Source organism: Magnolia sinica, chromosome 8 (genome assembly GCF_029962835.1).
Source record: "Magnolia sinica isolate HGM2019 chromosome 8, MsV1, whole genome shotgun sequence".
Taxonomy (NCBI): domain Eukaryota; kingdom Viridiplantae; phylum Streptophyta; class Magnoliopsida; order Magnoliales; family Magnoliaceae; genus Magnolia; species Magnolia sinica.
The window spans coordinates 35,155,499-35,177,943 of record NC_080580.1 but is presented as its reverse complement, the minus strand read 5'-3'; the positions used below and the strand labels follow the sequence as shown (position 1 = coordinate 35,177,943).

The window sequence follows — 22,445 nt, the reverse complement described above, 5'->3', positions numbered from 1 at the left end:
GTAGGTTAATGTGGTCGTTGTGCGGCCTGAAACAGTCGCCTAAGCAGTGATATAAAAAATATGATTCTTTCATGTTGAGTTAGAAATTTACTTGGAGTAAATACAATCACTGTGTCTATTACAAGACACTGAGTGATGACAGATTCATCATCCTAGTATTATAAGTTGATAATATGTTGATCGCCTGTCATGATATGTCTGAAATCAAGGTATTAAAGACTCAGTTATTAGGGATATTCGAGATGAAAAATTTGGGGGCTGCAAAGAGGGTTCTCGACATAGATATTTATAGAGTTAGGAAGAAGAGCAGACTTTAGTTATCACAGGCAGAATACCTTCAAAAGGTGCTGATCAAGTATGGGATGGACCAGGCAAAGCCGGTGAGTGTTCCCCACGCAGCTCACTTCAAGTTTTCCTCAGAACAATGTCTTAAATCAATTGAGGAAGAGCAGCTTATGTCTCATGTGCCTTATTTGAATGCAGTTGACAGTTTAATGTATATCATGATCTGTACGAGATTAGATATTTCAAAGGCAGTTGGTGTTGTGAGTAGATACATGTCATACCCTAGTAAATAACATTGGCAAGCGGTAAAATGGTTACTTCAATACATTTAAGGTACAAAAGAGTACGTCTTAACTTTTAAGAAGATAGAGACAAAGTTGGTAGGGTATGTTGATTCAGACTACACAGGTAGTGTGGATTTCAGAAAGTCTACTTCAGGATACTCGTTTATACTAGTTGGTGGAGCAATTAGTTGGATTCGAAGCTTCAATATATGGTAGCTCTTTTCACGACCGAAGCAGAATATATGACAGTAATAGAAGCGTTTAAAGAAGGTGTTTGGTTAAGAGGCATGATAAATCAGTTGAGACTTCAGTAGGAGGCCATGCCGGTTAATTGTGATAGCTTTCACCTTACGAAACTTTTACCTACGAATACGTTTGTTGTCAAAAATATTTACAAAACTTTTACCTACGAATATTTTCGTGGCTAAAAATATTTACAAAACGTTTACCTACGAATATTGTCGTAGGTAAAAATATTTACAAAACTTATACCTATGAATATTTTCGTAGCTAAAAATATTTACAAAATTTTTATTCGTAGGTAAAAATTATTACAAAACGTTTACCTACGAATATTTTCGTAGCTAAAAATTTTACAAAACTTTCACCTTACGAAACTTTTACCTACGAATACGTTTGTTGTCAAAAATATTTACAAAACTTTTACCTACGAATATTTTCGTGGCTAAAAATATTTACAAAACGTTTACCTACGAATATTGTCGTAGGTAAAAATATTTACAAAACTTATACCTATGAATATTTTCGTAGCTAAAAATATTTACAAAATTTTTATTTTTTTTTCTACCATGCATAATGATGTAGACATCAAGGAGTATATGTACAAGTTTGTTTATATAATTAGCTTTAAAAGAGTGATAACCTTTGAGATTTTATGAAACTAAATAAGATTTTTAATATAAACCGTTGATAATTGCCTAAAGTTGAAAATCTACTTGCTTAGAAAGTAAGGACTTAAATATTAGCTTTTTTTTCTTTTTTCTTTTTTTTTTTTCCTTTTTTTTTTTTGGACACACACCCACACACTACAATATGTGCTCGAAGCCATGACCTTAGCATTAAAAACCTTGTGAATCTACCACTAAGTCATGAGTAGGGACCCAAAGGCTTAGATATTAGTTACAGCTTGGATTTTATCCAACCTTGCTTGCTAAGATCCTCTTTGGATTTATATGTTATCTTGTTTTCATCCAGCCCTATCCAACAATGGATATGTGGAGCCTACCATGATGCCTATGTAATATCCATCCGCACGTGTAGCGATGTCTAATGTTAGGTAATGTTAAGACTTCAAACAAAAGATAGATTTGGAAGTCAAGCAAACCAAAAAGTAAAAAAACTAGCATGACTCATCTACTATTGTAAACTCTCCTTTATCTTTGTACAGTACCCATTCTTCTCTATTTTCTCTCTCTTGACAAAATCTCTTCACCGGCTTCCTCCTCCCTCTTTGCATGAGTCCCACGTGACACTTTCTGTAGTACATCTAAACTGTAGCCCTAAACTATAACACTACTTTAATGCCCCAGCCATAACTTTCTGAGGACATTTTGCTGGAATTCTTTGAGCTGGAAACCTAAGTAGGGCCCATTGTGATGTTTGTAAGAAATTCATCTTGTCCATCCGTTCTGTGAGCTAATTACTTTAGGAGGTGAGGCTAAAATTGAGAAAGATCAACGAATCAAGTGGGCCGTACGATAGAAAAAGGTGGGTAGTGAAATTCACACAGTTGCAACCTCCCTGAGTTGAGAATAATGTTTACATGCTATAGACACCGTTCATACCACAAATATTATCTGGATTCAAAACTTATGTGGTCCCATAAATATTTCAACCGTGGATGCTCAATACTCATCCCTCTTTCAAAATTGGGCTAGATTTTAAAAAACCTAGAATTGTTGAACCGATCCAGAACTGAACCAATTTTCACGGTCCGGTTCCACTTTGGTTCTAGGGTGCTAACAATCCAGTTCCGGTTCTGAAAATTCCAAAACCGTATGAAACGGCTCGGTTCCGATTTCACCCTAGAACCAGACTGAACCGACCCGTGTGCACCCCTACTCCAAAGTATGATTGGCTTTAATGATCCCACCTAAGCTTGGCAAAAAAAAAATGGCATTCAATCATTTCTTCATGCTATTGGTTCGATGGTGAGAACCACCTAATCAATTGGACCAAATGAACGGTCCAGATTGATGATGTGGACTGTACACATTTCCCAACTGCAACCAGTGCATTGAAAGGTCCCCGTGCACTTGCACTTATTAGCGCACTGAAGCGTTTTCAAAATCGCCCTCAAATTTCTTAAGCGGTACAGGCGGGGCCATTTATTAAAAAAAAAAAAACCTATATTCATGTTGTGTCATGTTGATACTGAGCTATGATCCTAGCAAATGATCCTAACCATCCAATCCGTTCTTGAAGTGCCATGGAAGGGTAGCTTGGTTATATAAAAATTTAAAAATGCCTTTCAGGCCCCGACCTCACCTTAGAAGGTACTGTCATTATTGTCCGGCCCAACTTGAAATATGTAATGGCATTCAAATTCGGTTACCCAACGGCCGCTATGCAGTGATAACAGTAATAACTGTTATGCATTGCAGGTCGAAGTGTCAAAATGATCGTAGCAGCTTCGAAACAGTCCATGACGGTTTCAGAACAATTTTTTCAAAAAAATGAAAAAAGCCATAACCGTTGATACAGGGACTGTAATGGCAGTTATGCCCGTATTATACGATAATGGTGGTGGGATAATGGTGGTGGCCGTTATGTTCACCATTACCATTTTGGAACACCTGTTATCTTATATCCATGTCTTCTACCCCTTTTTCTAAGATCCTTTTAGAGAATGAGCTTAAAAAATAAAAAAACACACAAATTTCAGGTGGACCATATTATAAGAAACAGTGGTGATTGAACACTTTATTATTAAAAACTTCTTAGAGGCTATAGTAAAGTTTCCATGAGGTATATTTTCCATCCAACCTGCTGATAAGATCAACCGAAATATATATATATTGGCTTGATCCCAATGTTTTTGGCACATTAATGATCAATCATCGCTTGTATGGTCCACCTGAGAAATGAATCTGCTTCATTTTTGGACTAATAGACAGCCAGAAAATTCTTTAAACTAGTAGTTTAAGTTTACTAGGGACATTGTGGTCCACATGAGTAAAACAGGCTGCTTTTTAAAACATTGTCCCCACCCATTTGAAAAGCATAAACGTTTGATATTGGCACATGTCCTAACAACGTCTAAATTTGGCACGTGTCTGCATCACTGAGCCAGGTCTGTGGAGTGAATCAAGTCCCGTTTGGCAGAATAGATTGGGAGGATTTGACGGCATTGAAGGGTTTTCATAATTCATCAAAAGTTATTTGGAAGCATGGATGGGCTGCATTTGGAATTAAGGGAATTGTCAATCTTCTCACGTACTGATTTTGCATTCTCTCTCTTTAGTGAGATTATCAATTATTTTCCTTTTTTGTTTATTTTTGAAAGAAAGAGTGTGGGATGTGTAACATATATTGTTGTCACTAAGCTATTAATTCACTATGGCTACATAACTAAAATTATATTAATGGAATGATTTGAGTAGTCCATAAATTAGTCCTATAAATCAATGATTAAAAAAGCTAGTGGTTCAGTTGTGATCCTACGATGTGGTTAATCTGAAATATGAAATTTCATCATTTTTTGTCAACGTATATATTTTAATTAATTTATTACAATCACTATATCAAACATTACATATGTCCCCTCATTAAGGATATTAATATTAATTTAATAATTACATTCAAACTCTTATAAATATGCTACATAATTTCAATGCATTAGTATTTTTGAATTATTAGTATTTTCATATACAAGTTGCTAAAGATAGCTAAATATCCTTGACTTTAAATCCCCCTGATGTGGAATTTAGGTATTTGAAAACTAAAGACAAGTAGGGCCTATGGTGGAGTTTACATGGAATTCAATTCATTTACATGATGCGTCTAATCACAATGAAGATTTCAAAACGTAGGTGAGTTATTCCATGTGAACTTAAGTGGCGATTAGATTATAAGTTATTTAAGAAAAGCTTATTTTGATTTTAACTTATAAAACTGAAGTGATCAAGTAACTTTAAATTTGTTTAAGAAAAGGTATTCCTCATCTCGTGATTGCCCCCTTTCTCCGCTCGCTCTGAAATGCCCTTCCATTTTCACCTATTTTCGCTTCTCTCTCTCTCTCTCTCTCTCTCTGTCTGGCGTCCGGATCAATCGAACGGTCGCGATGAAGTCTGACGGAGTTTCGTTGTAGAAAATGAGAGTTTGGCAACTCGTTTCCAGATCTCATGGAGTGGTTGAGAGTTAGGGTTTAGATGAGGAAATCGCTATTTTTCGCTGTCGTTTTCGTTGCCGTATAGCGTTGAATCGGAGTTTCAGGGCTGCAGAGTCGCAAATGCAAGCTCCCGTACAGCTGCAGAGGCAAGGGAGGAGCCTTGGAGCTGTGATGAAGGACAAGGAAGAGGATCTTGCGTTGTTTCTCGAGATGCGGAAGCGCGAGTAGGAGCGGAATAGCTTGCTCCTCCTCCACACCTCCGAAGATTTCAATCCTCCTTTAGGTATGCGCTCCGATGTTTCCCACTGTAACATTCACACTTCTTGGGGTAAGATTCAGTTCTTTCCAGGCCTTAGGTATTGAAAATGCTGCCAAATTGCTATTTCGCATCATCATTTTTTTTTTTTGGTTTCTTTACTAGTTTTCTATGAATCGGATGTCAATGTCCAGTGAGTGATAGCTTCAGAACTCAGATATTCTTTTTTATTCGAATTTCATTTTCGACAGTGCAACGTTTGAATCTCCTTTGTAATTTTTGTATCTACGGCATACATGTTCCTGAGGTGGACCCCTCCATGTAGATGACCTACTCCCGACATTGGGCCAGTCTACTCATCAGATATGGTGTTGGACACACACGAATAGATGTTCGGTAGCAAGTTTCTATCTTGTGTACATTAAGCATACAAGTGTAGCCCACATGATGGGTGGACCGGCCTGCTCTTTAGCTTGGGTCATCCACGAGGTGGGGGCCACCTGATGCACGGCTTAGATCTCCCAAACACGTGCCATTTTGACATGTATGGCTGCATTTGGAAATGTGTGTATCAAAATCACCTATTGTTAATTAGTGTTATCAATCTTGTAAAACTGGACTTATCCACAAAGTAGTATATCTTTTCCATCTTCTAACTTGCAAATGTTTCTGGATAACAGGGTCGAAACCAGGCGGTTCTCCCATATTCAAGATAGTGTCATCAACACCACGTAAAACTGCTTCTGATGACTTCCTAAACACCGACAGCGAGAAAAATGATTATGATTGGTAATGTTATACAGCGTCTCATCTACTTATTAAGGAATGCTGAAAAACATTGATGATAAGGAATATTTGGGTGCACCACCAAGTTGTGGGTGGCAGGGCTTCCAAAGTGCAGTCAGTACATCTGGTACTTGGAAAGAACCCATTAATCGTGTTAGCATTTCCCACCCTTTCCTTCCCCAATCACAACTGAGGTGTCATTCTTATCTTATAATTTGGCAGCAGCATCTTATCGGCCTGGGAATCAGATCGCCCAGATTTCCCCCAACATCAAGAGTTCTGGCAGGTTTTTTGTTGTAAAAATTGAGTTGCAAACTGTAAGGCACATTATTTAAATTTTTTTTAAAAAAAAAACACTGTAGAATCAAACAAAACTACTTGCAAAGGATTGGAGATGCACGTGCATACCATGTATTGCAGCACTTCTACCACCAAAAGTTTCAGAAATTTCGTATACAGAGGAATTAAAACTGGTGGTGTAAAGAAGCTGTGAAGACAATTTTCGACAGCCCTCTAGTTGTGTACTATAGAGTTAAATGTAAAGCATGCATCCATATTTAATATAGTGATAAGGTTTTTATGGATTGTGTATGTATAACCAGTAATATTTAGTTTAGAACGAAAGTTGCATATGAGTAGAAAATAGATTGATTTGGTAGAATCATTAATCACAGCAGTTGAAGATGGGTGCAACATAAGTTCTGGAATAAAAGCAGGAATGAGGTTCTGAAGCGATACCTTGGTACAAGATTCTTTGTTGGAACGTGTTGTTTGCATCATGTACTGCACTGGAATCACTTTTGGGCATAGTTTGTTTCTTGTGCAAGGCAAACTTTTTGAGGGGCAACACTTCACGTTTGCCTCTTCTATAGCAAGCATGTCATCCTTTTTAAAGATGGCAATTGAATTTGCCACAACTCAACAATGAGACATACGTGGAAAAGCTTGCTTGGGGGTGTTTATGTGGTTTTCTTCTCCCTACAGCTACATTTCCCATCTCACAATGCTTTTCACATAGGTGATCTAGAGATGCATGCGCATGGTTTTGAAAATTGGTTATTATATGGCCATATCCGGCCTGCCCGTTATTTGATACAGGGTGAACTGGTCCATTACAAAAGAAAAGGCCTTTTTCATTTCACACATCTTTCCTCACTCAAACTATAAGGGAAGCGGAGAAACTCAATTTGTTACTACATCCAGGCATATTTTGGGGATCAAAACATAAGATATTAGTGGGGGTTGATTAATCCAAGCAAAATAGACCATTTGGGGGGTGGGGAGAATAGGAAGAAGGGGTAAGCCATCAGTCCACTGCTTTCCACTTTTTTCCATCCTTAATTTATATATTTCAGTATAGTGGATCTAATCCACCAAAAACTTGTTTTGTTTGTGTTTAGTTAGGGCCTATTTGCTTGGCTTTTCGGTGGTGAAGCTAACAATCAACATATTCTTGTCAGGGAATGGTCTGATTCTCCATTAAACACATGTTTTTTTTTTTTTTTTTTTTTTTTTAATAATAAATTTAGGCATTTTTCAAGTTTCCTTATTTCCGGAAAAATTTATCAGAATTTACAGGGGAAAATCGGCTGAGACAGGCCTATATCACCCATTGTGGGTTTGTATAGTCCAATACACCTGGGATTGTTAACAAAAAAGCAAGCTTCAGAGGTTTTCAGTTTGGCTAAATTGCATGTGATGGAATGGGTGAAAGCTTCAAAAGCTATCAATCCAGCCTGGTTTTTAGTCATTTGGTTACATCTGTAATCTGTTTTCGTTTGGCTTCGGCCTTTCTTTCAATGCTATTATTGCAGTTCAAAAAAAAAAATCATACAGGAACTGCAGTAAAAATAGAACTCCCGAGAATCGAAGATGCTACATCTTGACCTAGAATGGAGCACATCAACTCAAGAACCTAAATTCCTAAGGATAGCAAATAGAGTTACATGTAACAAGAAACCGATGTGAGACTAAACCCATAACACAATAACTAGAACGTACATCCATGGATTTAGAGAGAAATGTGCTGATTAACTTCTTTCGATGGCATCTATGTTGGAAAGGGTGATTGTTTCCCAAGCAATTATTAGATCTTCAGCCATACCAATTGTCTTGTGCGCGTAAACACTGATGTGGAAGCTAATTATGCACTTTGGTGGAATAAGGATGGTTTCCTTAGGTTCATTAAGAAGCATAGCAAGATACTTGCAACAAACATTTGAGATCGTTTTTTGTTCCTCTAATAGTTGAAACAAGGAGAAACAAGTTTTTAAAATGTTTGAGGCAACAACCAACTTTGGTAGATGTGAAATCTTTTCGTATTTCAAATTTTGACTCAAGGTCAAGGGCTATTGATAAGCATAAATGTTGGGAGTTTTGGCTCTTGGAATGATTTATGAGGAATTATGCTTGAAGCATCATGTCACCCCACGTAATGTATAGAACGGTCGAAATGGCTTGTGGTTGCTACAACTGATAGGAAAAGGATAGCTTGATCCTGGATTTAGGGAGTAAGGGTTGTTGAATGTCATCGTTGAGTTAAGAATTCCTGTAGGTAGCCCGGAGTGAATGGGTTAGTAGTATGAGTTTTGTATTTCCCTTGCCTAAAACCTCAAGAAAATCAATTCCTTTTTATATAATTTGCACTACTACAAATTAGCAATGTTGAATTTTCTTATATCACAAATTAATAAAAGAACAATCTTACCTTTCAAAAAAAAAAAGAAAAAAGAACAATCTTCTCAGTAACAATTCTCTTTTGCATTAGTTCTGGAAATATTGTTGTGAAATTGATTGAGAAATTCATTTCTCTGTTTTTTTCCTTGTAAAGTGGAAATTTACTTCCTTTCAAGATGGAAAGTATATTCTGCCTTTTTTAATCATTGTTATTTGTTAAGCATCTTGATTTTTTGCTTTCACATGTGTGCCTGTTCGAGATGCATCTGCGTCGGAACTGGAAGATTTTATTTGCAATTTTATTGGTGGCTTATTGATGCAGGATATGGAAAATTAAATATGATATGCAAGATTTCAGGCTTAGATCCTACCAATTCAGAAACAATCACACAAATTCCACGTCCCACATGAAAATCCAAACATTCAATTAAAAAGGGGAATCTATGCGGGTCCAAGCCGACACAAGTTAGGACTGGACCAATAAAAATTATAAACCAAATGATGTCAAAGGGAAATAAAATCAACTACTCATGCATAAAAATCAGTCCCTAATCCAAGGGATTCCCTAATTTCAATTCAAGGAACCCTAAGGTGATAAAAAGGGGCAAATCAATTAGGGATCATGTAATCTAGGGTTAGGATTCATGAAAAACGGCTATGAGAGGATAAAAGAGGATAAAAACCTGAGCCAAAAGATGATCCCGCGTGTGGACAGCAACAATGGCCCAGACGGACGTGCGTGTGATCCCGGCCGCACGTGTGTGGGGCCCACTATTCAGAAAAAGGCCACCTTGGCCCTGGTCGGCCAGGGATGGACTCCAAAACCCCCAAATCTCAGCTCGATCCGATGTACGGTTTGTGCGTGGTGCTCCGCCGAAGTTTCAGCTCGCCTGCGGGCCGAAATCTGGAAACCTGCTGTAATGAAGAAATCTGATGCAACAAAAGGACAAATTTGAAGTACGGATGGTGGGGGAAGATGGAAAAAAAGATGATGGAAGATGGGGGTGAATTGGGATCGATGTGGCTTCGCACCACGGTAGTTAGCCCTTCGAAAAGGGAGGGCTTCGCACCCACTTTTGAATTCTTCCACAACTCACGAAGAGAGCAGAAAAATAAAGCAGGAATTTTTTATTAACTTCAATGAATCAAAAGAACTACAAGGGGTGCCTATTTATAGGGAAAATCCTATACCCCAAAACTCGCACCATGTGCGCAACCTATTACTTGGCGATGAAGTAAACTAAAATAAAAACCAAACAGAGAAATCTAAAGCATTCACAATGTTCTAAATAATAACAATAAGCAAAACCTAAAATATGAAATCAATCCGACGAGTGGGCCACAATCATGAGATCCCATGATGGGCTTTTCTTGACTATCGGGCCCACTTTTCTGAACCAAAACTTGTCTTCTAGCTAGGAGGCCCTCCCTGGACGTCGTCATCGAGCCAGATCGATGGTGGGGTCCTCCTTCTGCGTATGTACGTGCATCTGCGTCGGAACTGGAAGATTTTATTTGCAATTTTATTGGTGGCTTATGCATGATGTGAGTGAGGTTAAACAAATGAGTATGGATTGAGACTTACCGAGGATTCTTTTCTGATTCCAGGCTTCTTACGCCACCTGGTACTCCTCTTTTTCCTTATCTGGAAATGGAGTCAAACAAATCCACCCTGGGTCAGATTGTAACCCCCAAAGCTCGTCCAACTGCACTGAAGTCTAGGGTGAGCCCTCAGTATGACTTGTGGATTCTCGGTTATCAATCCTTGCAATTGCATTACTTGAATGCTACAAAGTTCTGTGACAGCATCTCTAATGGGATAGCTATGAATCTGTCTTCTTGGTGTATTTTGCTTTTCTTGTTGTTTTCATGCAGCTGTCTTGTGCAATTAATTTATTGCGACATCCCTGCATGTTACACTTGGATATTTATTTAGTTGAATGTAACTGTAGGGACATTAGAAGATGCCCTTGTCTGAGCTTGGGCAGTAAAGAATTGGTTGCAAACAGATGTTATTGTTTCTTAACATTTAGAGCTCCACATATGCTATTATACGTTCTCAAGGAAAGGGTTGGTCTCCTAGGGTCAACCTTTTAATCTTAGTATGTTTCGTTCCTTTTACCTGGTAGATAGGCTTTTCATGAACTTTCATTCTATAATGTTATCAAAATGTATGTTTCTATATTTTGTGCATGGATCTTTTTCGTGTTGTATTTTGTGAGTAGTTTAGTATTCTCTGAAGTCTTATAATTTATTATTCATGAATCTATCAAAATATAGCATTTCTTGATTTCTTGTGCTCTCTCGTGCATGTTGTTATTTCCCTGTTGAAATAGGCAAACAGTACCCTTTTTGCCTTTTCTGCATGTTTCCAGTAGACTGCTCTGTTCTGAGAGCTTTCCCTGTTTTCTGCAAGGCCATAGGTGATTTTTGGTTCTCATTAAAGCAATGAATAGGGGATTGGTACTTCCAAACTGTGCCTGATGTGCTATAATCAAGCTGAGACTATCAATCACCTATTCCTTCACTGCTCCTTCGCCGGGTGTATGGAACGGGATCCTTGATCAAAACGAAGGTCCAAGGACTTGATGACTACAACAACCCAACTTTATTCAAATCAGGGTCCTTAAAATTTGAATGACCCACACCCGGCAAGATTCACGAAGATCTGGATATACAAAGTGGGACTCAGTTGCACCCCACATGAATCACACCATGGTAAGGTATGAAGAATTCTTTTGTGTTAATGGCTTTATTTGTGATGTGTTACATTAAAATCATAACAGCAACTCATATGTTCACTTGATGACTGAGGAGCTGATTTCTTTCATTTGAGTAGCAGATACTTTTTCAATGTACATCTTTATAAGAACTTATAAGTTTATAGCACACCAATTGATGTTAGGAATTCAGATCCTCTTCCTCTTAAATAGAATATTCTTCCTCGGTGTTGAATCTCACTGTCTACCACCAACTTATGGTCACTTAGATTCTAATATAAGTTGTATAAATTACAGAGTATGCGATGGGTGGAAAACCTACACATGGAGATGTTTACAACTATGGAATCCTTCTATTGGAGATGATCACAGGGAAGGGGCCAACTGATGACATGTTTAAGGACAATCTAAGCCTTCATCATTTTGCTAAGTTGGCTTTGGCTGAACGAGTAATGGAGATTGTTGATCCACAACTGCTCTTAGAAGAAGCTAAAGTTATTCAAGGCAATGAAAATCAAATAAATACATGAAATAGAATGCATGACTGCTTGATTTCAATGGTCAAAATCGGTGTTTTGTGCTCTGCAGAATCTCCAAGTAAACGAATGCAAATGAGAGATGTTGTTGTTGAAATGAACACAATCAAGGACTTGTATCTCGGGGTCAAGATTCGCCAAGACAAACAAGTTAGGTCGCAAATATTAGATGAAGGTTTGTCTTATCTCAGGCATTACTAAGTTAGTATTAGTAGTTATTTTGAGAAAGATTTCCAAATGAAATGAGTTTGTTGAATACTTCCCTAAACAAGCTCTAGATATATTATTTAGTCTTAGGTTAAGAGTGTACTTGTATTGATATTGAATATATGAGAAGAACTGCGAAAAAAGGACGGTCCAAAACCGTCTCAAATGACCAAAAAGGACGGTCATGGACCGTCGCAAGGGCCGTCAAATTTTGACTGTCGTATTACTTAAAGGATGGTCGAAAACCGTCATTTTTATTGATGAAAAAAGGACGGTCATGGACCGTCCTTAAAAAGGACAGTCTCGGACCGTCTCTTATGAGCCTTTAAAGGACGGCCATCAACCGTCCTTAAAAAAGACTGTCGTAGACCGTCTCTGATGAGCCTTTAAAGGACGGCCATAGACCGTCCTTTTTAAGGACTGTCATGGTCCGTCTCTTATGGGCCTTCAAAGGACGGCCACAGACCGTCCTTTAAAAGGACGGTCATAGACCATCCTTAAAAAGGATTGTCATGGACCGTCCCTTATAAGAGGGTCAATATATACCTGTTATATCATCATATTCTTCCTGATATACACTTGTTATATAATATATTTCATCCAAACATAAACTACATCCATCTAAACCCAAACTACGTAAATCCAACATAAACTACATTCATCCAAACATAAACTACATCCATCCAAACACAAGCAATCTTATCCACATTACATTCATCCACACATAAATACATATAAGTTTAACATCATAAATAAAAAAAAAGAAAAAAATCAGCAACAATTTTCTTTGTGTCTTTCATCTGAAAAAAAATATTAAACCAACAAAACATTATAATTCAGAATCATGAAGAATTGCATAAACTTCTTCCAAAAAAGTGAGCACTTTTTAAAAATAAAACTGATCATTAAAATAGGTTTAGGTTTAGGTTTTAGGTTTTAGGTGTTAGGTTTTAGGTTTTAGGTTTAGGTTTAGGTTTAGGATTAGGTTTTAGGTTATAGGTTATAAGTTTAGGTTATAGGTTATAGGTTATAGGTTAAGGTTTAGGTTATAGGTTTTGGTTTAGGTTTAGGTTAAGGTTTAGGCTTAGGTTATAGGTTTAGGTTTTAGTTATAGGTTATAGTATATAGGTTATAGCTTTAGGGAATTGAGAATAGGTTAAGGTTAAGGTTTAGGTTTAGGAAATCGGGTCCGAGTTCGGGATCGGGTTTAGGTTTGGGTTATCAAGTTTAGGTTTAAGTTTAGGTTAGGGAGTTGAGATTAGGATTAGGTGTAGGTTTAGGTTCAAGGATTTGAAAATACATTTCGATTTTAGGTTTAGGTTTAGGTTTAGGTTTTAGGCTTATGTTTAGGTTATAGGTTTAGGTTATAAGTGCAGGTAATAGGTTTAGGTTTATGTTAGGTTATAGGTTAAGGTTTAGGTTTAGGAAATTGGGTTCGGGTTCGGGATCGGGTTTAGGTTTGGATTAGGGAGTTGAGATTAGGATTAGGTGTAGGTTTAGGTTTAGGGATTTGAGAATACATTTAGGTTTAGGTTAAGGTTTAGGTTTAGCTTATAAGCAATAGGTTTTAGGTTTAGGTTTAAGTTATAGGTTACAGGTTTAGGTATAGCTTTAGGCTTAGGTTTAGGTTACAAGATAAAGGTTTAGGGAATTGAGAATAGGTTAAGGTTTAGGTTTAGGAAATCGGGTTCGGGTTCGAGATCGGGTTTAGGTTTGGGTTTTCAAGTTTAGGTTTAGGTTTAGGTTAGGGAGTTGAGATTAGGATTAGGTGTAGGTTTAGGTTTAGGGATTCGAGAATACATTTAGGTTTTAGGTTTAGGTTAAGGTTTAGGTTTAGGTTATAAGCTATAGGTTTAGGAAATTGAGAATAGGTTAAGGTTTAGGTTTAGGAAATCGGGTTCGGGTTCGGGATCGGGTTTAGGTTTTGGTTTTCAAGTTTAGGTTTAGGTTTAGGTTAGGGAGTTGAGATTAGGATTAGGTGTAGGTTTAGGTTTAGGGATTTGAGAATACATTAAGGTTTAGGTTTAGGAAATCGGGTTCGGGTTCGGGATCGAGTTTAGGTTTGAGTTTTCAAGTTTAGGTTAGGGAGTTGAGAATAGAATTAGGTGTAGGTTTAGGTTTAGGGATTTGAGAATACATTTAGGTTTTAGGTTTATGTTTAGGTTATAGGTTATAGGTTTAGGTTAAGGTATAGGTTTAGGTTTCGGTTTAGGTTATAAGCAATGGGTTTAGGGAATTGAGAATAGGTTAAGGTTTAGGTTTAGGAAATCGGGTTCGGGATCGGGTTTAGGTTTGAGTTTTCAAGTTTAGGTTTAGGTTTAGGTTAGGGAGTTGAGATTAGGATTAGGTGTAGGTTTAGGTTTAGGGATTTGAGAATACATTTAGGTTATAGGTTTATGTTTAGGTTATAGGTTATAGGTTTAGGTTTAGTTTTAGGTTAAGGTATCGGTTTAGATTTCGGTTTAGGTTATAAGCAATAGGTTTAGGGAATTGAGAATAGGTTAAGGTTTAGGTTTAGGGAATTGAGAATACATTTAGGTTTTAGGTTTATGTTTAGGTTATAGGTTACATGTTTAGGTTAAGGTTATAGGTTACAGGTTTAGGTTAAGGTTTAGGTTAAGGTTTAGGTTTAGGTTTAAGGATTTGAGAATACATTTAGGTTTAGGAAATCGGGTTCGGGATCGGTTTTAGGTTTGGGTTTTCAAGTTTAGGTTTAGGTTTAGGTTAGGGAGTTGAGATTATGATTAGGTGTAGGTTTAGGTTTAGGGATTTGAGAATACATTTAGGTTTTAGGTTTAGGTTTAGGTTATAGGTTATAGGTTTAGGTTTAGGTTTAGGTTAAGGTATAGGTTTAGGTTTCGGTTTAGGTTATAGGTTATTTGTTTAGGTTTAGGTTTAGGTTTAGGTTTAGGTTTAGGTTTAGGTTTACGTTTAGGTTATAAGCTATAGGTTTAGGGAATTGAGAATAGGTTAAGGTTTAGGTTTAGGAAATCGGGTTCGGGTTCGAGATCGGGTTTAGGTTTTGATTTTTAAGTTTAAGTTTAGGTTTAGGTTAGGGAGTTGAGATTAGGATTTGGTGTAGGTTTAGGTTTAGTGATTTGAGAATACATTTAGGTTTTAGGTTTATGTTTAGGTTATAGTTTATAGGTTTAGGTTAAGGTATAGGTTTAGGTTATAAGCAATAGGTTTAGGGAATTGAGAATCGGTTAAGGTTTAGGTTTAGGAAATCGGGTTCGGGTTCGGGATCGGGTTTTGGTTTTGGTTTCCAAGTTTAAGTTTCGGTTTAGGTTAGGGAGTTGAGATTAGGATTAGGTGTAGGTTTAGGTTTAGGGATTTGAGAATACATTTAGGTTTTAGGTTTAGGTGTATGTTACGGGTTATAGGTTTAGGTTTAGGTTAAGGTTTAGGCTTAGCTTTAGGTTATAAGCTATAGGTTTAGGGAATTGAGAATAGGTTAAGGTTTAGGTTTAGGAAATCGGGTTCGGGTTCGGGATCGGGTTTAGGTTTTGGTTTTCAAGTTTAGGTTTAGGTTTAGGTTAGGGAGTTGAGATTAGGATTAGGTGTAGGTTTAGGTTTAGGGATTTGAGAATACATTTAGGTTTTAGGTTTAGGTTTAGGTTATAGGTTATAGGTTTAGGTTTAGGTTTAAGTTAAGGTATAGGTTTAGGTTTCGGTTTAGGTTATTTGTTATATAGGTTTAGGTTTAGGTTTAGGTTAAGGTTATAGGTTATAGGTTTATGTTAAGGTTTAGGTTAAGGTTAAGGTTTAGGTTTAGGTTTAGGTTTAGGTTATAAGCTATAGGTTTAGGGAATTGAGAATAGGTTAAGGTTTAGGTTTAGGAAATCGGGTTCGAGTTCGGGATCGGGTTTAGGTTTGGGTTTTCAAGTTTAGGTTTAGGTTTAGGTTAGGGAGTTTAGATTAGGATTAGGTGTAGGTTTAGGTATAGGGATTTGAGAATACATTAAGGTTTAGGTTTAGGGATTTGAGAATAGGTTTAGGTTTAGGGATTTGAGAATAGGTTTGGGTTATAGGTTTAGGTTTAGGTTAGGGAGTTGAGATTAGGATTAGGTGTAGGTTTAGGTTTAGGGATTTGAGAATACATTTAGGTTTTAGGTTTATGTTTAGGTTATAGGCTATAGGTTTAGGTTAAGTTATAGGTTTAGGTTTCAGTTTAGGTTATAAGCAATAGGTTTAGGGAATTGAGAATAGGTTAATGTTTAGGTTAAGGAAATCGGGTTCGGGTTCGGGATCGGGTTTAGGTTTGAGTTTTCAAGTTTAGGTTTAGGTTTAGGTTAGGGAGTTGAGATTAGGATTAGGTATAGAGATTTGAGAATAGGTTTAGGTTATAGGTTTAGGGATTTGAGAATAGGTTTAGGTTATAGGTTTAGGTTTAGGTTTACGTTTAGGTTAAGGTTATATGTTAAGGTTAAGGTTATAGGTATAGGTTATAAGTTTAGGTTTAGGTTAGGTTATAGGTTTTTGGTTAAGGTTTAGGTTATAGTTATAGGTTTTGTGATTTGAGAATAGGTTTAGGTTATAAGTATAGGTTTAGGTTAGGTTATAGGTTAAGGTTTAGGGAATTGAGTTTAGGTTATAGGTTCAGGTTATAGGTTATAGGTTATAGGTTTAGATTATAGGTTTTGGGATTTGAGAATAGGTTTAGGTTAAAAGTATAGGTTTAGGTTAGGTTATAGGTTAAGGTTTAGGGAATTGAGTTTAGGTTATAGGTTCAGGTTATAGGTTATAGGTTTAGGGTATGGTTTAGGTTATAGGTTTTGGGATTTGAGAATAGGTTTAGGGAATAAGTATAGGTTTAGGTTTAGGTTTAGGTTTAGGTTATAAGATATAGGTTTAGGGAATTGAGAATAGGTTAATGTTTAGGTTTAGGAAATCAGGTTTGGGTTTTCAAGTTTAGGTTTAGGTTTAGGTTTGGGAGTTGAGATTAGGATTAGGTGTAGGTTTAGGTTTAGGGATTTGAGAATACATTAGGTTTTAAGTTTAGGTTTAGGTTATATGGTATAGGTTTAGGTTTAGGTTTAGGTTATAAGCAATAGGTTTAGGGAATTAAGAATAGGTTAAGGTTTAGGTTTAGGAAATCGGGTTCCGGTTCGAGATCGGGTTTAGGTTTGGGTTTTCAAGTTTAGGTTAGGGAGTTGAGATTAGGATTAGGTGTAGGTTTAGGTTTAGAGATTTGAGAATGCATTAGGTTTTTGGTTTAGGTTTAGGTTTAGACATTTGAGAATGCTTTAGGTTTTAGGTGTAGGTTTAGGTTTAGAGATTTGAGAATGCATTAGGTTTTAGGTTTAGGTTTAGGTTTCGGTTTAGGTTATAAGCTATAGGTTTAGGGAATTGAGAATAGGTTAAGGTTTAGGCTTAGGAAATCGGGTTCGGGTTCGGGATCGGGTTTAGGTTTAGGTTTAGGTTAGGGAGTTGAGATTAGGATTAGGTGTAGGTTTAGGTTTAGGGATTTGAGAATACATTAGGTTTTAGGTTTAGGTTTAGGTTATAGGTTATAGGTTTAGGTTTAGGTTAAGGTTATATGTTAAGGTTAAAGTTATAGGTTTAGGTTTAGGTTTAGGTTATAGGTTTACGTTAGGTTATAGGTTTTTGGTTAAGGTTTAGGTTATAGTTATAGGTTTTGGGATTTGAGAATAGGTTATAGGTTCAGGTTATAGGTTATAGGTTTACGTTAAGGTTTAGGTTATAGGTTTTGAGATTTGAGAATAGGTTTAGGTTATAAGTATAGGTTTAGGTTAGGTTGTAGGTTAAAGTTTAGGAAATTGAGTTTAGGTTATAGGTTTAGGTTATAGTTTATAGGTTTAGGTTGTAGTTATAGGTTTTGGGATTTGAGAATAGGTTTAGGTTATAGGTTAAGGGTGTGGTCCCTGCAAATACAGATATAAACACGGCCTGCTCCAATTGGCCAGGCCCTTCCAATGCTGTCCATAGGAAATGGACAGCTTCATCATGGTCATAACAGCGGTTCCCATCTTTCAGGGACCCCCGCTCAACATCCGGATAGCTCCGACGCACATCCGGGTCTGCTCCATCAATTTCGAGTAAATACATAAACATGGCCTGTCCAAATGGCCAGGCCACTCCAATGTTGTCCATAGGAAATGGACAGCTTCATCATGGTCATAACAGCGGTTCCCACCTTCCAGGGACCCCCGCTCAACATCCAGATAGCTCCGACGCACATCCGGGTCTGCTCCATCAATTTCGAGCTAATACATTTAAAAACAACATAATTATATCTAAAAGCATCTGGATACCTGGGGAAGGCCTCCCATATTCGTATTGTTGGTTACTCATCCCTTTGTCTATAAGCCACAATCGACCAACACTTTCTATTGCTACCTGTACTCTGAAACCAACACAAATATAACTGGGAAACAATATAAGGAATAAGAAAAAATGAATTTACCTGTACACATCATTAAATGTTTCCCTATAAGGAGGTGTAATGAATCAAAGAACGAAGAAATTTGACATATAACTACATACAAGAAAGATAAAGGATATGCATATCTGGAGTGTTGTTATTCTCACATTACTGTGAGAGAGTAGGGTTTCATCATATATATTGATCAACCTATGCAGCTTCTTTGGGAAATCTAGTGTAAACTCAAGCAACTAATCTAATTTCCCTGTCAGCTTTCCAGAATCAGGAAATCAGAGGAAATTAAAGTCACACACACACACACACACACACACACACACACACACACACACACACACACATATCGATCCACAAAAAAAAAAAAGATTAAAAAAAAAGGAGTTTCTTATATAACTTGCAATGATGCCTACCATAAAACAAGAAAATGGAACTAACTAAATTATTATTTTTAGCTTATAATCATGAGCTTAAAATCGAGTTTCTTGCAGTAATTCACCACAATTTCTTCCAAAAAAGGAAAAACCATAGAAAATGCGATTTTTATTTAATTTTTTTAAATTTCATCATAATGTCATATTAGCAGGAAATGAAAATAAAATGTATCATAAATTCATGTAAAATATCTGGAAAATTAAGGCAATATCTAAGTTCCCTACATGTTCATTTGTCACAATTTCCTCTTGAGAATTCCGTGAGAGCTGAGACATTGACATGCCCTGTGAAAATGACTGTTGCGAATGCGACCGGAACTACGAAGAACCTTGGCTTTTACCAAAAACTGAAGTATCTGCTCCTGGTGGGATTGCATTTCCTCTCCTGCATGAACAGAGTAAGAAAATCACCACAAAAGAAGACTATAAATGTGACCGGATCGGGTTTTCTTGATAAATCTGGACCTAGAATGTGGTGGAAGGACAGAAATGGAGCTCAGATCGCAGGCCTTGCTGATCTTGAACTTCATTATCTGATTTTCAGATATATGCGAGACTCTAGAGGGAAGCAAATGTTGAATTATAGACCATTTTCACTTCCCGAAAAAGCGATTAAAAAAAATAATAATCTAATTTTACAATGAAAGTTCTTCGAATTCAGTGAGGCAAAGATGTCGTAGTTTGGATGTATCGATCTTAGAGCACTTGAAAGGGGAGTCAAACTCTACATCATTTTCAGCTCCAAACGAAGCTACTTCAAGAAATTTGTAGCATCACCAAAAATCTCTCAGATTCCATCCTGAAAGCTAATCATTCAAGCACTCTTTTAAAAGAACACAAATTCTTCACCATTTAAACCATTAGGAACAATTCAAAAGAATTTTTAACATCACATATGTAAATCACAGTGACAAATCTCATTCTCACCTATTTTTCGGTTAGGAATTTCTCAAGGGATTTTCAGATTTTTGAAGTTTTTCTCAGTGTATTTATTGGGAAAATCTCACTTAAAACATAAAATTTTAAAATATTTATGATAAATTAACATATCATTTTATTTATATGTATGTATGTAATGATTATTTGAAAAAAAAATAATTCAAATAATTCCATTTAATATCATAATAAATTCGGTATAAAATAACAGATAATTAAAAACTGCCGAGATTTTGGTATCTCGTGATAATGACATGATAACATTTTTTTTAATTAATATTTCACAAAAATTGCAAGATTTTAAAAAAAGTCGGCAATATTTGTCAGGGACATGAGAATCTCTTAGATTGCTGGTAAGAACAAAAAGGTAAAATCAACCCTTCTCTAGAGCTACTCAATTCAGGAGCTCTCTTGATGGAAGATGTTGAATTCTGCACCATTTTCCACTTAGGAATAATCAATTCAAAGACATTTCCAATGTAAAAGATGCAATTCTCTCAGATTCCTGCAAAACAGAACCTCCAAGATCAATTCAAGGGATTGTACGCCATTTTCAGTTCTAGAAAGTGATTCAAAGGAACTTTGCAACGTACATATGAAATCTCTCAAACTTTGCAGGAAAAAAAACTCCACTTTCGGATCTAATCATTTCAAGAGCTCATTTGAAAGAAGAACTTGAATCCTACACCATTTTTAGATCTGAAGGAAGCATTTCAAAAAATATCTCTCCAAAAAATAAAATTTTGATAATATCATTCATAGGGATTAAACACAAATCTCGTTGAGGCCAGACATCAAACAAATGGCGTGCACCATCTTCTATGCAACAAAACTGATGAGATCGAAGAAACTAGGGACCTCATTAGATGGGCCAGGCGTTGATGAAACGTTGCCTTAAAATGAAACGTGCACCATCTTCTATGCAACAAAACTGATGATCAAAGAAACAGAAATGTAGAGTGCAGTCATGTGAATGCTCACCTATTTGAGATGGTTCTGCACGGTGACTGGTGAGGAAGAGGGCGCTCGAAAGACTCACAGCCCAATCTCGACCGGTGATGAAGAGGGTGCTCGAAAGAGGGAACGGAGAGGAAGAAAATGGCGGTCGAAAGAGGGATTTGGAAATTCCTCTTCTGAAATGGGATAAAAGATTCAAATCCGAAAAATGTGAGTTTTCCATAATTTATAAAATAAATGGTCTTCACAGCCGTACAATTAAGGTTCAAGTTACTTGATGGTTAAGATACTATTACATAAGAAAATTATAAATATAAACAATCTACAGCAAGACCCATTATTTGGATGGTCTGGATATCCATATCTCAAACCCACTTTTTCCATGAACAAGTCACCACTATTTTACTTAAAATACAAAACTCACAACTGTTCACCGTGCAAATAACAACGCTATCTTAAGCTTTGGATCTGGTAGGGCTCTATGGGCCTCACCGTGATGTTTGTGTTTAATCCACACCATACATCCAGTTGTAAAAAAAAAAAATTAATGTTGATAAAAGGAAAATTTAGCTCGAAATAAATCTCACATGAACCACACCACAGGCAAAACAGTAGTGATTGGACGTCCACCGTTAATTGACATCACCATTTTCTGTGTGTCAAACATCTACCCATCATGATGGGTGTCAAACATCTACCCCATCAGTCAGATGCACCATTCCATGGTGGGGCCAAGGATTAAAACTCAAGTCAATCTGTGACTTGTGTGGGCCACACCACATACAAAAGTTGAGAGGGGTTACCCTCCATTAAAACATTCATAATTATTTTTTGGGTCCACCGAGATGTGGTTCACAAATCCAGCCCATCCATTATGTGTGTGCCACTTGGATGAGGGGTCATACCAAGTTTCAGACGCATCCAAATTTCAGGTGGGGCCCACAAAGTGCTTTTATATATTTTAGGCATGTCTTCACATGATTTTAGATGATATGGCCCATCGGAGTTCCGTATACGGCTGATTTTTGGGATATCCCATAATTTAAAGGGGACCCATCAAATGCATGGTGTTGATGTTGGACACACATCATGGTGTGGCCCACACATCTCGACCTCATGGGGAGTTCCCATGAGCTCTACGTAAAGAACCTTTTTCCATATATATTATTACGATATATATATATATATATATATATATATATATATATATATAATATTTTAAAAAAATATAAAAACCTATTATGTATTTGTTATATCCACACCGTCCATCCATTCTGAGATATTATTTTAAGTCATTAGCCAAAGAATGAGACAGATAAAAATTTGTAGTGGACCCCGCCACAGAAAACAACGAGGAGGGTGATTCCCATTGTTGAAACTATCCTAAGGTCCATTGGAATGTTTATTTGAAATCCAACTAGTTCAAAAGTTTTTTTTTTTTTTTTTGGAAAAAAAAAACATGAAATAAGGGAATACACAAATATCAACTTTATCAAAAACTTTTGTGGCCTTTAGAAGTTTTTAATGGTGGGCATTACTGTCCCATTGTTTTCTGTGCTGGGGTCCACTGGAGCTTTGGATTTAACTCGTTCTTTGGACATTGCCCTAAAATGATCT

The 22,445-nt window shown here is 36.7% G+C and overlaps 1 protein-coding gene and 2 long non-coding RNA genes across 4 annotated transcripts in view; 2 read left to right on the top strand and 1 right to left on the bottom strand.

The window, feature by feature from the left end:
* Nucleotides 1–12,189, top strand: part of LOC131253238 (probable LRR receptor-like serine/threonine-protein kinase At3g47570) — a 51,497-nt gene extending 39,308 nt beyond the window's left edge. Inside the window, exons 1-2 of one of the 2 annotated variants that reach the window (XR_009175053.1) lie at nucleotides 10,222–10,361; nucleotides 11,656–11,790. Coding sequence is in view for 1 of the 2 variants with exons in the window: in XM_058254164.1 (XP_058110147.1) it covers nucleotides 11,656–11,888 (233 nt within the window). In the remaining variant the exon portion in view is untranslated. Of the gene's footprint in view, nucleotides 1–10,221; nucleotides 10,362–11,655 lie in introns of those variants that run through there. The other variant, XM_058254164.1, reaches the window with a different exon arrangement.
* LOC131253240 (uncharacterized) lies at nucleotides 5,695–10,740 on the top strand. Its single transcript, XR_009175055.1, has 2 exons — nucleotides 5,695–5,965; nucleotides 10,247–10,740. It is a non-coding gene; the product is annotated as an uncharacterized LOC131253240 (long non-coding RNA).
* A 6,840-nt stretch (nucleotides 12,190–19,029) lies between the features above and the next one.
* Nucleotides 19,030–19,480, bottom strand: LOC131253965 (uncharacterized). The gene is made up of 2 exons (XR_009175390.1): nucleotides 19,401–19,480; nucleotides 19,030–19,320 (listed from the first exon to the last, which is right to left on the bottom strand). It is a non-coding gene; the product is annotated as an uncharacterized LOC131253965 (long non-coding RNA).
* Between the last annotated feature and the right edge of the window lie 2,965 nt (nucleotides 19,481–22,445).